Source organism: Oryx dammah, unplaced genomic scaffold (assembly GCF_014754425.2).
Source record: "Oryx dammah isolate SB20612 unplaced genomic scaffold, SCBI_Odam_1.1 HiC_scaffold_3, whole genome shotgun sequence".
Classification (NCBI taxonomy): domain Eukaryota; kingdom Metazoa; phylum Chordata; class Mammalia; order Artiodactyla; family Bovidae; genus Oryx; species Oryx dammah.
Genome location: NW_024070187.1, coordinates 60,723,223 through 60,738,242, shown reverse-complemented (window position 1 = coordinate 60,738,242; position 15,020 = coordinate 60,723,223). Strand labels below are relative to the sequence as shown.

The 15,020-nt window shown below is 37.1% G+C and overlaps 1 protein-coding gene across 3 annotated transcripts in view; it reads left to right on the top strand.

Moving 5' to 3' along the window:
- The window catches only part of ATP8A1 (ATPase phospholipid transporting 8A1), a 232,488-nt gene extending 219,298 nt beyond the window's left edge, over window positions 1-13,190 (top strand). For all 3 annotated transcript variants that reach the window (XM_040238091.1, XM_040238093.1, XM_040238092.1), the window contains 2 exons: window positions 6,403-6,494; window positions 8,429-13,190. In XM_040238091.1, coding sequence (XP_040094025.1) covers window positions 6,403-6,494; window positions 8,429-8,526 — 190 coding nt within the window. In that variant the 3' untranslated portion in view covers window positions 8,527-13,190. The remainder of the gene's footprint in view (window positions 1-6,402; window positions 6,495-8,428) is intronic.
- Window positions 13,191-15,020: the final 1,830 nt, after the last annotated feature.

Below are 15,020 nucleotides of genomic sequence, written 5' to 3'. Positions count from 1 at the left end.
GTGTCACTGACAGATTTTGGAATCAGAGAGACGCAGATTCAAATCAAATCTCTCTTCACTGAGCTGCCTGCGACCTCAGCCAGGTTGCTTGGTGCTCAGTTCAGTTCAGTTCAGTTCAGTCGCTCAGTCGTGTCCGACTCTTTGCGACCCCATGAATCGCAGCACGCCAGGCCTCCCTGTCCATCACCAACTCCCGGAGTTCACTCAGACTCATGTCCATCGAGTCGGTGATGCCATCCAACCACCTCATCCTCTGTCGTCCCCTTCTCCTCCTGCCCCCAATCCCTCCCAGCAATTTCCTCATCTACGTATCTCCCTCACAGCCAGTCATGAGAATTGAAAATAATGTCAATAAAGCAGGTGGCTTGGGGCTTCTTGAGCACTAAATAAATGGTGGCTACAAATAGTGTTTATTATTAAACTGAAAAAGAAAATGCAATATTCATAATGCAATAGAATACAGTCAAAGTCAGAGGTTGACATAGAGTCAACTCTCCCTCAGTTACCTTCATGGTTCAGTACTTTATTGGGAACTGAGCTGAGGGTCATATATGAAGTGAGTTATGTCTTCCAAATCCTCTTCATCACCACCACCCACCCACCCCCAAACCAAAAAAAAAAAGCAAGGTTAGAAAGCTAATTGAATTTACTAAACTTCACAAAGCATTACAAAAAAGAAACTAAAATTATTTGAAAGCACTCTATAATAATCCACAATTATGATGAAAATACCAGGAATTTATTCTCCCTCTCTCTCACCACACTAGTCAGCTAGCGTTTTGTCCCGACCCTGAGAAATGTCTTGCCCTGGTCTCTGTCTCCTTCATCGTGATTCACTGTCATTACTCAGTTTGACACAGTGGAGTAAGTGTCAGACTGGGGACTCGGGCTGAGACCTTGGCTTCCAGCCCACTCTTGCTCTCATTAGGCCAAAGGGGCACGTCATATGCCAGTCTGCGCCTCTCTCCTAAAATTAACAGTGCTGGCATCTGTGGGGCGAGCACCACGAGCAAGGCACTGCACCCCTCACTTCGTAGCTACTGTGGCATTGAATCGCCATGACATTCGTGGACAAATCCATCATCCCCAGTTTTTCCAGATGAGGAAACTGGGGCTTAGAGAGACCCAAGCTCTCCAGGTCAGAAGTGACCGTGCTGGGCCTTGAGCCCGTGTCAGTTGAGTCTAGAAACCCTAAGCAAGCACTATGCTGCCTCCTTTGACTGCTATTCAGGAATGTAGAGGCATGGCACCAGATATAGCCTGCCTGTAACACGACAGTTCTGACCCTTCCGTGCCAGCATCCCTGTGCACATGAGTTGGTGACACCTACCTTCAGATGACAGGAGTAGCTCCTCTTCCCCGCGTTTTCCCCTCGTCTCTTCCCTTCACCTCCAACTCTACACCAACCCCACTGTTTTTCATAAACTGTCCCTCAGTAAATGTTTACTCTCGCTTTCCCTCTAGCTATAAAAAGGATATACTAAGAGTTCTAGCTCTTAGGAAAGAATGGGTGCATGTATATGTATGACCAAGTCCCTTTGCTGTGCATCTGAAACTATCAAAGCATTATTAATCAGCTGTACTCCAGTATAAAAATGTTTATTTTTTTAAAAAAAAAAGAGTTCTATTAATAGTTCACAGAATCATGAATAAAAATATTCACAGTTATTAGGGAAAGTCCACTGATAGTACTGTTACTGCCCTTAATAAATTTCTCCTATTTGTATGTTAATAAAACTTACATTAAGCCCCTTCACATAATACTCTTTTTCATCATTTATAGTATATCAGTGACTTCAACAATTCATAAGTCAGACTGAGGGTTCGATGTGATGACCTCTGGTTTCTGGATCCTAAAGAGTCAATGAGTCTGTGATATGTATAGTCCCTTACATTAAATAAATCAGAGAGCCTAAAAAGAAAGAAATGAATTCCATGTAAATGACCACCAACTTCTCCATAGAGAATGCATCTGATAAATTTCCTGCTTCTGCTCAGCTCATTTGCCTAAAATAGTGGTTCAGTTTATTTCGGGGACTCAGGACTAAGTTGTTAGCTGAATAGCCCAGTCGAAAACCCCTAGTTTGGTATGGACCCCATGTTGCCATTGCTGCTGATGGGTGAGCAAAATGACGGTGATGGTCAGCCTAGCCATGGTGTCTCCCTGCTGAGTGGCAGCTAGAGAGGAAGATCCGTGAGAGGGGAAAAGTAGCAACTGGTTGGCAAAGCCTTCACATCAAACTGCGTTCTAAGGCAGCTTAGCAATTGTCAGATTGATTTTATTGACAGAATTGTTTTAGGAACCTTGGAGAATGAGATTCATGTCAAATTTTCAAACATGGGCTGATTCCATCTGCATTTTTCAAAGAGGGAGAAACGGTGATTTCTGTGTATTCGAGTGACAGCAGGCTTCCTTGAGGGCTGAAACACACACACTATTTTATGCTCCCTGGCCTCGGCCTGTGCTGATCCCTTGTCTAGAAGCTAAGACCCTCTTACAGACGGGTAATCCAGTTCCTGGCTTTTAGAACCCAGTCTAAACGCAATTACCTCAGCATTCCACAGATAAAACCAAGTCCCACCCCACTGTCTCTGCATTTGGTTTGTTCTTCTACTTCTGCATTTACCACAGTATTCCAGAGTGTGTGTCTTCAAACTGTGTTTGCTCGTGTCCCCTACTAGACTGAGCTCCTTGTAGGAGAGGCCGCTATCTCAGTCTTCATGGCAACCCAGCACCAACCACAGAGCCAGGAACATAGTAACACTCAGTTAACATTTACTGAATGGATGAATGAATGGTTAGGAGAATGAACCAAAGAATAAATGCATTAATGGAAGGGTAGGTGGAAGGATAGTTGAGTAGTGGGCTAACCTGTGGGCAAAGGAAAATGTGATAACACAAGAACATAGAACTATCCAGGTTACATGTCCCAAACTAGCAAGCTCCCGTGTAATGATTGTTTACTTTTTTGTCATAGAAGGATGCAGTTCTTAAGAACGACCTTATAAGTGGATCACCCCAATTTTTTAATCTTCACTAAGCACTACTATGAAGTCAAGCTAGGTGTAAACACACAGCTTCTCTGTGTCAGAGAAACTAATGTGTAAGCACTGTATCCAGATTAGCATTTATAATAATTCATTTCTCATCTCTACTCATTTTCAAAAATTAAAACATCTTGGTTAAAAGAATTAGTCTTTTTTTAATAGAAATAAGTATGCCATTTATCATATTATCATCCTGACTTCCCTGGTGGCTCAGATGGTAAAAAAAAAATCTGCCTGCAGTGCAGGAGACCCGGGTTCAATCTCTGAGTCAAGAAGATCCTGGATTTCCCAGGCAAAAATACTGGAGTGAGTTGCCATTTCCTCCTCCAGATCACTGTGTAGCCATGGCTGATTATTTGGGGTAAAGAAACTAACTCATAAGCTATGAAACTGTCCTTTGCTGTTACTTTCTATGGACATGCTCCAACAGTGGGGAGCAGAAGCATCTACATTTCCAAAATCCAAAAAGCTTTGAAATACAATTTTTCCACAAGCTTATAGCGAAATTTGCTGGATTTTCAAAACAATTTGTTCTCGAAATATAAGGACATTGATAGTGTTTATTTTTCTGCAGTGTAAATATGTCTTGTGTTTTATAGCAAAAATATTAATTTGAGGGGTATGGGTCTCTAAGCTCTCACTTGGGAGTATTACATACATAAATTGTGTGTAACATATTACTTTCCTAAAACAAAACAAAAATACGAATTGAGAACCCCAAAGTGTTAAAGTAATGGATTGCGGACACTGGGCTCATTGGAGACAGGCAGTTATTACTGGATATCTTTCCTGTGTGTATGGAGCAATACATCTTATAGTAAGGCCAAGTATGAATAATGAGAGTCATAATTTTTTACACATAATTTTTTACACATATCTATAGACATTAGCCAGTATAACATCATCAGCCTCTACTAAATAGTATTTTAGCCCAGGATCTTAAGATCAGTCCTTATTAATTTGTTCATCACCACTGTTTGGCCCAAAACCCAAACTTTTTAAAGTAGGGAAGTATAGATGTTAGATAATTTGGTCATGGAGACAGTGATAGTGGTCTCTCCTAGCTTTTCTCTGTGTTGTTTATCTTAATGAGAAATAAGAGGTTCGATGTAGCTAAGGCAAAAACAAAATCTAGTAGCTTTCCTAAAGAATGGAGTGGGGGGGGGCATTATAAATTAAAACTCGTGTTTAGCAATAGACTTCTCTTGTTGAGTCAATGTTGACTATAAACCCAGGCATCAGAAATGATCCTCACAAAGTACCTTTGTCTTGTGACGATCTCTGTTCTAGTTGGTTTGTTGTTGTTTTCTTGGGATCTAGGGGATGGTAAGGGTGGCGTGGTTCCTAAGGGCCGTCTCCCTGAATCCTCCATCAGCCCGAGGTTAGGGTCTGTCCTCCTAAACTCTGTGAGATGTCTGAGAACGGCTGCCTAAGGCAATCCAGCTAACAAATAACAGAATTAAATCAAAGACTGCAGAGCCCAGGCTCTTTCCACAGTAGTGTGCTTCTTTCCCCAGAAAGAAACTTTTTTCTTTAAATAAACACTAGACGTTAAGGTGACATGACAGCTGAGTGAAAATATAGCCTTAAATGGCCATTACAAAACAAAATTACATTGTCTCATATATTTTGGTTGCCATAATATGAAAGGGGCACTTCTATATTAAAGGATCATGCATTTAAGAAGTCCAGCCTAAAACCTGGAAAACGTATTTTGGGAAGAAGAAGCTCCATCATGATACATTGCTGTCCTCTCGTCTTCTATAGTCATTTCAATTTTAAACACCAGAGACTTCCCAGCACCCCATCCACAGTGCTCTGCTAACAAAGTCAGACCACCTGCTGCTAAAGCTGCTGACTTCCTCAAAGCAGTTAGATGTTTTAGTGTCCCTCTGAGTCCCCAGGTCTGTAATGGTAGATCATTTTAAGAGTAAAGTAAGAAAAGTCTGTAAAAATGGCTCTTTCTCATTCCCCATATCTGTTTATTTCACTGGCAAAAACAAGTTTTACAAGTTTTTGCAAAGCCACTAGAGTTTTAAGATTAATTAGCTTTCTTGCCTTAATTCCCAATGACAATAAAGTATGTCTAATAAGTACCAGTTAACACCCCTAGACTTCTAAAAAATATCTGTGGAAGATTACTACAAATGTCAACATTTCCAAATATTTTACTTCAGCAAAAGCCTAAATGTTTCTGTAATTACAATGAGTTCATTTTGCAGATGATCCTTTTTTTGTGTGTATGATAAATATTGTTCCATTTCAAGGTCTAAAAAAAATTGGCAATATACAGAACTAACATAACTTACAACAGTTTAACCAAAGCTTAAAATGGGGAAGCTAAAAGATGGAAATTTGTCCACTGAGTCAGTTCCAGTGATTAAAACAAAATTGCATAAACATTTGCTGCAACACATGTGGATTACTTATTAGCTCTTCATGCTTGTTATGTGGTTTAATATCAAAGCAAAGTTTTATAAATCAACCAGTGGAGAAATGGCATGATTAGGAGGATTGATGATGTTTAAAAGTGCATTTCAGAATTATTATTCAAATTTATTTATTTGACAGATATTTGACTTCCCACTGTGTGAAACACTGTTCTATGAGCAGGAGAGAAAAACAGACGCAGTATTTCTTGCACTCTGCTTTTAGAAGTTACATAATTACATGGATTCATTTCTACAGAAAAGATTATTCTAAATGTTTATTAAAAACTAAGTGTTTTTCCTTGTCACTTTACCTAGTAAATTATTTTCTGAAAATGCTTTTTTTTAATTTTAAAATGAGATTAAGGAACACATTTCATACCATATTAGAGTGGTAATGGAATTTTTCTAATTAAAAAGTCTATGAAATTTCTTCTTTACATAATTTTTTGGATTTTTCTGTATAAAAAAATTAATTTATACCAGAATATATGCAAAGTAGGAAAAAGGTATAGTAATGGTTCATTTTTTTTTTAATTCTCAAATGCCATACTTGCTATATGTAGTAAGTCAGCTAAGATTTTAGAAGGTACTGTCACTACTGGTGGATTTTGTGTTTTTTGTTAATTGTATTGTGCAGGTTCTATATCTCTGTTTGACTTAAAAACTAGGGTTGGAGACATGTTTTGACTGCACTATGGGGGACAGAACTCTTCTGAGCTGTAGGGGAAAATGGCCTCTAAAGTATCTGTCTAAATACTTGAAACCCCATTTGCTGAGAAAAGAGGGTAAAAAAGAATCAGTAGACTACAGATTTCTCAAACAGTCTTTTGTTTAAGTCTGACTCTCTCTGGTGGTCTTGTGGGCACGCTGGGGTCTCCGCCGAGTTGATAATTCATTTCACACGTTTGCACCTGCTCTGCAGCCTCACAGAGAGGGCGCAACTGCTCAAGAACGTCTTTAAGAAGAACCACATGAACTTGTACCGGTCAGAATCACTGCAACAAAACCTGCTCCGTAAGTATTTGAGTTCTGATTTTTAAACACATTCTCCGCCATTACCTCATAGCATTTATAAGAGCAGTATTTTGACTTGAAGGATATTTAACTATTTACAATTAACACCTAAAACAAATTTTACTTGCAACACATTATATAAATATTAATAACAAATGTTTAGAGAGTCTTTTGACCACAGCCATCTCACTTTCATCAGAAAAGATAGAGCATTTGAAAATCTTACTGCTTTCACTTCACAAAAAAATATTTCTGCATGCCCCTTACCTCCTTAAATCTTAAAAAAGAACCAGTAAAATAAATCTTAACTCTTAAAAGCTTACTCAGTATTGTTATCTTTTCTACTTGAATAACTTTGCAAGAGCCTTTTCAGCTTTCATACACAATGACATGTGTGTGAAACAGCACACAATGAAACATATATTTTCCCCTTCAAAAATATTTATGAATATTTGGAGTTGTAAGAAATTATTAGGTATCATGCCCTCTTAACATTTGAAGGATCTCAAAAAGAATATAATATATAAAGCCCTGTAGTAAATGCATTTGTGTTGGTAATATGTCTTTTGTTTCATGTTGTCTCCACATGTAATTTATTTTCATGTATATATACTCATGTTTAATGCTTTTGCTCTTTATGCTTCAAGAGGCCTTTTCTAAAGATGTGATCCCCTCGGGGGTCATTTCTTATCCCCAGGCCCCCTGTGACCAGGCTAGGGCATGAGTGAGTTTATTTGTAGATGCTGAGAGTCCAGAACCATGTCTTCTGAGGGAAGTTGTGTGTGTTTATCTCCTCGCTCTTATTCTTCCTTCACTCTCATCTGCCTAATCTATCTGGAATACATGCTCCCACTTGATTGCACCCCCCTGCCCCAACCCCTCTGCTAGCAGGAAGCAGACATTAGAGGACTTGGACATGATGTGCTGAAGGAAGAATGGAGGAGGGCTACAGCGTCTGTTCATCCAGGGAGCAGAACGCCGAGGATCTAAGCCACCATCGTCTCACTCTTCATTTTGCAGTTGAATCCATATCATTTCCAGACATTAAAAATTAGTCTTTTTGTGTGTGTGTGTGGCATCTTTGTCAGGTTTTGGTATTAGGGTGATGGTGGCCTCATAGAATGAGTTTGGAAGTTTACCTTCCTCTGCAATTTTCTGGAAGAGTTTGAGTACGATCGGTGTTAGCTCTTCTCTAAATTTTTGGTAGAATTCAGCTGTGAAGCTGTCTGGACCTGGGCTTTTGTTTGCTGGAAGATTTCTGATTACAGTTTCAATTTCTGTGCTTGTAATGGGTCTGTTAAGATTTTCTATTTCTTCCTAGTTCAGTTTTGGAAAGTTGTACTTTTCTAAGAATTTGTCCATTTCTTCCACATTGTCCATTTTATTGGCATATAATTGCTGATAGTAGTCTCTTATGATCCTTTGTATTTTTGTGTTGTCTGTTGTGATCTCTCCATTTTCATTTCTAATTTTATTGATTTGATTTTTCTCCCTTTGTTTCTTGATGAGTCTGGCTAATGGTTTGTCAATTTTATTTATCCTTTCAAAGAACCAGCTTTTGGCTTTGTTGATTTTTGCTATGGTCTCTTTTGTTTCTTTTGCATTTATTTCTGCCCTATTTTTTAAGATTTCTTTCCTTCTACTAACCCTGGGGTTCTCCAATTCTTCCTTTTCTAGTTGCTTTAGGTTAGAGTTAGGTTATTTATTTGACTTTTTTCTTGTTTCTTGAGGTATGCCTGTAATGCTAGGAACTTTCCCCTTAGCACTGCTTTTATAGTGTCCCACAGGTTTTGGGTTGTAAAATTAGTGTCTTTATGCCTTTAAAGGCAAGGAAGGATGCATTAGCTCCCCAAGTTAGAAAATGAACACTCAAAACTCAGAATAACAGAGACTTCCTGTGACTTCAAGCTCACCATTTCTATTTTAATTTACAGACGGGTATGCCTTCTCTCAAGATGAAAATGGAATCGTCTCACAGTCTGAAGTGATTAGAGCATATGATACCACAAAGCAGAGACCTGATGAGTGGTGATGGGTCGAGGGGCTGCAAGGCCAGCTCAGCTACATCTCTAAGGGGAGTCCCAGGTCTTCACCAGAATCTGCTGACCAATTCCAGTCTGGTCCAAGGAGGGGAAATGGATCTGAGCTCATCTCATTGACTGACATTCAGATTCATGTATATTATAGACATAAGCACTGTGCAACTATACTGTAACACCATCTCTTTCAGATTTTCTAAAGTATTTGCTAAGTCTTTGTAAACAGACATTGAAAATGACCTTGCATCTTGCCAGAGTGTTTTTTTCAACTGAGAAAAGGTCAGTATTCTTTTGCTGTTACTCTGGAGCTGTAACTATCAGTGTCTTGGATACACCACAAGGCTATTCACCATTAAAAATCTGTAAAATGGTAGTAAATTAGAGGGACTCTTGATATCCAAATTTAGATTTCAGAACACGCTGGGGAGGGGAAAAACAGCCTTCTTAAGGAAGCAACTTACTGAGCAAAATTTCTAAACAAGACATTAATGATAAGTGTTTGTGTCAAAAATTGTCTTGATAAATGTCTGCCAAAGAAGTTCAATAAATGTATTACTATTTCTCCTTCAGTAGTCATTTGCCCAGAAATTTACAAGAAAGTTTACCTCCAGTTCTGCTGTAAGATCTGCATGCCTGACTTTTCAAATCTAAGAGTGATTTGTAAAAATGAGTATTTCAAGGCATTTGCTACTAATATCAGTGATGTTGCACCTTTGGCCTTACAAATGCTTCTTTCTCGTTTGTCTTGTCTGTTTGTTCAAGTGGAAGTGCACGAGTGGTTATGTGACTGTCTTTACAATACTGAATTTTAAAACTGTACTTATGTCTCCGTCCTTTCTAAGGAGGTTTCATCATCATTGAGATTTTTCTTACAACCTGGCTTCTGCTGTAGATTAAGCAATGTCATTTTGTCTTTGAGTTTTCTTTCTTTTTTTTTTTTTTAAGAAAAATGTACGTAAGTGTTTATGTGAGATTTCCAATACTTCTGTCGAGGTGTTTGAAAAACCATGTCAGATAAATGCCTGGGCCTTTGTAACATCTGTAGGCTCAGCTTTTTGTCCTGTGTTTTGGTTTTCCCTAGTAGTGCCCATTCCAGATGCCTGTTGTCCTTGATGGCACGCCCCAGGTTAAGGTGACTGCCCTGAATTGATCACCAAGAATAGCTTAACAGTTCACTTGTCAAGCAGCTCCCAAAATTAGTCACATGCCGCTAATTGGAACAAATAAGTAGTACTTTCCCCCCGTTTTAAAAACACCTATTTTATTCAAGCCTATAACTTTACAAAGAACTCTGTTCATCATGAGTAGATTTTGTTAATATGCTTTAAAATATAGATTCAATTTAATTGTTTCAGCATTTCTAAGATATCTCCTGAAAATGCCTATTTTGCTATGCCAACAACTAATGGTGAAGGGGCTGTTTAAAAACCACAACCAGTTTTCTACACTATTTTTAACATAATGCTTTCATGTAGAAATAAAAAGAATTCTAGCTTTCAGATACATTTCAGAGATTGAAGCAAACTTTTTGCCTTGTATTCAAAAGCCTGTTTGCCTTTAAGTGGACTTACCAGCAAAACAGATAGAACTTCCTCTTTAAAAAAATAAGTCAATTACAATTAAGGAGAGAGGTGATTTTCAAATCACTCCTTGAGTTTAATAATTTCACATCTTTTTCACTCTTTTTCTCAATCTAGATTTAAAATTTTAGTCTATATATTATTCCCTTCTCTGAACTTTTAGCTCTTTAGTTACATGTATGCCTCCCACACTTTTTACAAATAAGAGAGGTTATGACATACATAATTTGAATTTAAAAGGGTTAAGAATGTGACATACTTCACTTTCCACACCCTTTCCATTCGGAGTTCAGATTAAGAAAAGCATGAATTCAAATATGCAAGACCACAGGTCTAAGAGTCTAAGATCATCTTCAAAATTCAGATGTCACAGTGTTTCTTACTGAATGGCTATTCAGAGCATCTGGGCCTCCGTGATGACAGGTGAAGTCAAACCACAAAAAAAAATGGAAAACAAGAATCAAGGAAAAGGAATAAAGGTTTTTTTAAAAAAAAAAAAAGAAGAATGAAGTACATCCGTCGGGAGAAACACTTAATAGCAGTTCCAGAAAAGGGCTGCTTCCATTTCCCCTCACCTCACAGGTGACATCCTTCTCCATAATATTAATATAAAAATGTGATGAGTGTGATAGAACTGAATTTTCTGACTTAAAACTGGAAGCTTTATTTTTACCTTGAAACATGATTTGTTTCTGTGGAGCTCTTCAACATGAGTGGAGGACTCATGGTTAATAATGTGAAAGAGCATGATCTGAAACATGACTGATTTATGCCTTTTTGTCCCATGGACCTGTTTTTGAGTTATCAACATTAAGTCAATCTCTTAGCTTCTCAGTAGGGAGTTGAGGGGTAGGCAGCAGGGAGTGACCACCTTGGTAAAACTTAAAAGACAACACTGCAACTGCAGTGACTTTGTAGTGTTAGAGAAAACCCTCCTTTTTTTAACCTTCCTAAGTAGGGTGGGGTGGGGGTGGGTAACACAGGTTTTACCAGGATTAAAATAAATAGTTGAAGTGACTTTTAATGTGTATTTTCTGAAATAAGGGACATTCTTCAATTTAAAAGTCCCTTATAGGGACTCTGGCAAATGTTAACACCATTGCTTTACAATGTTTACAGTTCAGAAAATACTACTCACAGAAGAAAATCCTCATTTATTTTGCATTGAAAAGTTGGAAGTTGCTTCTTTAGCATCGACTAGTACACAGTGATATTGAGCATGAACTTTCTAAATGTTTTATATATACATATAAAAATATATTGGTATCTCACACCCAGAAAGATGCTATATGGTAGAAAGTATGAGCAGGAAAAATGGTGTTTCTCAGGAATGTAGTAAATTTTAAATGGAATAAGCGCCATCCACTCTCCCACACAACACTCTGGCTGACATGAGCCCTCTTGGGCAATGTGGCAAAGTTAATGGAAAACTTCTTCTAATCAAGTCAGGTGACTGTGTATTATATTCAGTATTAGCCATTTACATGAATTGTGTGGTCACTGAATGGAATCAGCAATTCTCTCTTAATTTCCAAGAGGGAAAAAAATGAATTCAAGAAATCTATATTTATTCTGGTCATTACATTTTTATATTTTAATTTTGCAGTCCTGCATCCTAAATATCCAGTGTGAAAATCATGTGATAATTTGTTCTGCCTTGTGTATGCTGTGTATCACTTACCTGTCACTTAAAATGTTCTTTCAGGAAATGAATACTAATATGAATGTACTAGATTGCATATTCACAAATTTTTATGTGTAACAAAATCATCATTATTACAAAGCTAAATAATCATTAGTGTTTATTTTTGTGCAGTTTGCCCTTTGATATGTCCTGGTTCTAAGACTTATATCATCTGATAAATCTATAATCATATACAAAATTTATTGAGCAAATTGCCACCCTATTCACATCATATGAACCAGGCCCATGGAATTCTTTTTGTAAATTATTTAATGTAAACACCATGCAGTCTGGTGCCTAATAAATGCTTTTTAATGATGAACATTTCTATAATGCCTCTTAAAGAGACCATAGTCTGATTTTTCTCATATTAAAATAAGTGAAGTCACTTGTGAAACTGTTATACTTTGCTGCATTTTAATTAACCTTCAACAGCTATTAAAATGGAATGTAAGTTGAATTTTGAAGGAAGGGAAATAAATGTTTTCCATTTTTCGTCTTGATTTATTTTCTGTATGAGAGCAGCTGTGTTTTTGATAGGTTTATGGTTTGCATGAATTAATATTTAAAGTGGTCTAGGCCAACGCATGGCTATTGCTGTAAATCTTGATGTTTATTTCTGCCTTATAAAATTATCTCATGGCCTACCTGAGACTTAATATTCAATGGACAAATTAACTGGTCCTCCACACAACTTTTTTTTTAATAAGTAAATTATTTTACAAACAAATTTGAACTAATTGAAACTTTTGTTTAGCTTGCCTCTAAGAACTTTTCTTAATAAAGCTCACAAAATTTCTCAGCAAATAAATCTCCCTTAAATAGGACAAAAAAAAAGCTAGATTTCATACTTGCTTACTTTGAATTAACAGCAACTTTCCATAGGTAAATCTGCTCTTGCAAAGATGTGAGCAGAATATTTAAAAGTACATGTTTTTGTTTCATAGTTCTAGACTAGAAGCCATAAATGCAGTAAATACTGTTTGTTGTTTGTTTTACTCCTTCAAACTTCTTTTTCACATTTTCAAGTTTATTAGGTTAAAAAAAGAAAAAGGCAGCCTTGGAAGGCAGCTACTATGGAAAATTGCAGTTTGTATTCAAAATAAAATAGTATTTTCAGCTCCATGAAAAACCATTCCTGCTGAAACTGCTGTAGAAATTGTGAAGCTGCATGAGTGGAGGGTACCGAACCTGTGATTATAGTCGTTTTCTCAGGTGTGTTTATCTCGATGTTCAATGCACTGTTTTATAAATAGTTATTAAAGTCAAGTAATATTCAGTTCCACACAGTGTTATATGTCATTGGCCTTTTGTGAATGTGCATGTTTTAAACTGCAAATTTTAAACATTTTTGTCCTCTTATTAAAAATGAAATAAACTGTACCATTACATAGAGAAAAGTGTTCATTTTAATTGCTAGTTTTAGAAACTATATTTCTTCATAAAACCTTCAAAAGTGCTATAACTATAGTTTGAGAAGGTGTATATCTGTTTAATAACAATGTTAACATTTTATCTACAACCCCAATGGTAATTGAAAATATCCCTGCATTGTAAATCCCATTCAATGCAATATAAAGTGGGGTATATTAACTCTAATTTTATAAGAGTTGGTAGTTCAATAATTATCAAAAAATAATTTTTGGACTTCCCTGGTGGTCCAGTAGTTAAGACTCCAAGCTTCCAATGCAAGGGGTGTGAGTTCAATCCCTGGTCCAGGAACTAAGATCCCCACGTTCTGCACAATGTGGCCAAAATAATGACAATAAAAATAATTCTAAATAAAATTACTCTATTTTGACTCTTCAATCAGAAAAGCCTCCAAGATTGTCCTCATTACAGGTTTAAATCAGCCTGTAAGTCAACAACTAACTCATGGTTCCTTCTTTCACACAGGATGAAGTTTTTAAGATTTCTAAACCCCACCGAAATTGTTTGTTATGAGAGAGTGGCCACATTTGGCCAATAAAATTTGAAGGAAGTAACCAGAAAATAGTAAAATTGCCACATGAGACAAAATATAGAAAAACCTTGGAAATGAGGACAAGACAATCAAAATAATCACCATTTGATAAAAGGAACAAGGGAAACTGCAATTTGGAAAACTGTTAGAACAGGATGAGTTCACAGAGACCCATTGGGGAAGCAACGTGAAGAGCCTCTGGTTTCATCAGAGTGAGGGGCAGGGTATGCTTCCCTGCCTGGGACCCCGCTTCCCTCCCCACAACCTTTTCCTAGGGGCAACAATTGAGTATGGGTCCCCCATGCAAAATCACAGCAAAACAATGTTCAGAAAAGTAACCTGTGAATTATGCCAAATATTTTCACGTTCAACATCATCCCTCTTAAAATAAGCACCACCATGTAACACCACCATAAGGAAATAGCAAACTTGAAATACATAAATCCGGTACATCATCCCTATTTAAAGATTGTTTTTATGTGCTTAAGGCATCTCAGACCTAAAGCTTCTATTTCAGTATACAGAACCACTCATTTTAATGAAGAAAGGTCTTTCTAACCTGGATCATTTCACTAGTAAGCTAATAAAAATTGTTGGAAAATGTAATATTTTTTACTATTCAGTCTCTATTTCAAGTACAGACTATGTAACCAGCAATTCAAATGTAAACTCTTGTCAGAATAACTTCATTAGCAACTGTTTAACTGAAATTTTGAAAGTCTTATACATATAAAAATATGTGTGTGTTGCCTTAATAGTTTAACATGCTCGTAAATCCTTATTTTTCCTGAACATATACTAAATAAGCCTTTTAGGTTATGCATAAGTAAACTGATCCAGACCCAGTGAAAGGCATCATACTCCTAATTGTGATTGTACATATTCTCAGGAAACTTTTTGGTTAACTGGTTTTAGAAAGAAATTTTCCTATAGATTTAACTCAGTCTGGCAAATTCTCCTCCATGGGGAATAGCTAAAAAAAAAAAAAAAAATCAATGAAAAATAGGGTGGAAAAATCTATGCATTTGGGACAATTAAAATTACAATCTGTTCGCTTTGAAGTAAATAAAAGCAAGTTTATTAAATATGTTTTTCTGAGTGCAGGGTGGGAGGGTGCTTGCTCTGTCTCAAGCAATAAGAAGTTGGCCAAGTATCATAGGAGGCTATGGATTGCCAGGGACTAATTCTATCAAACCGCCGGGCCATTTTCTCTGTTCCGTGCCCTCCAATCCGCGTTACATCTCCCCTTCCACAGTACTC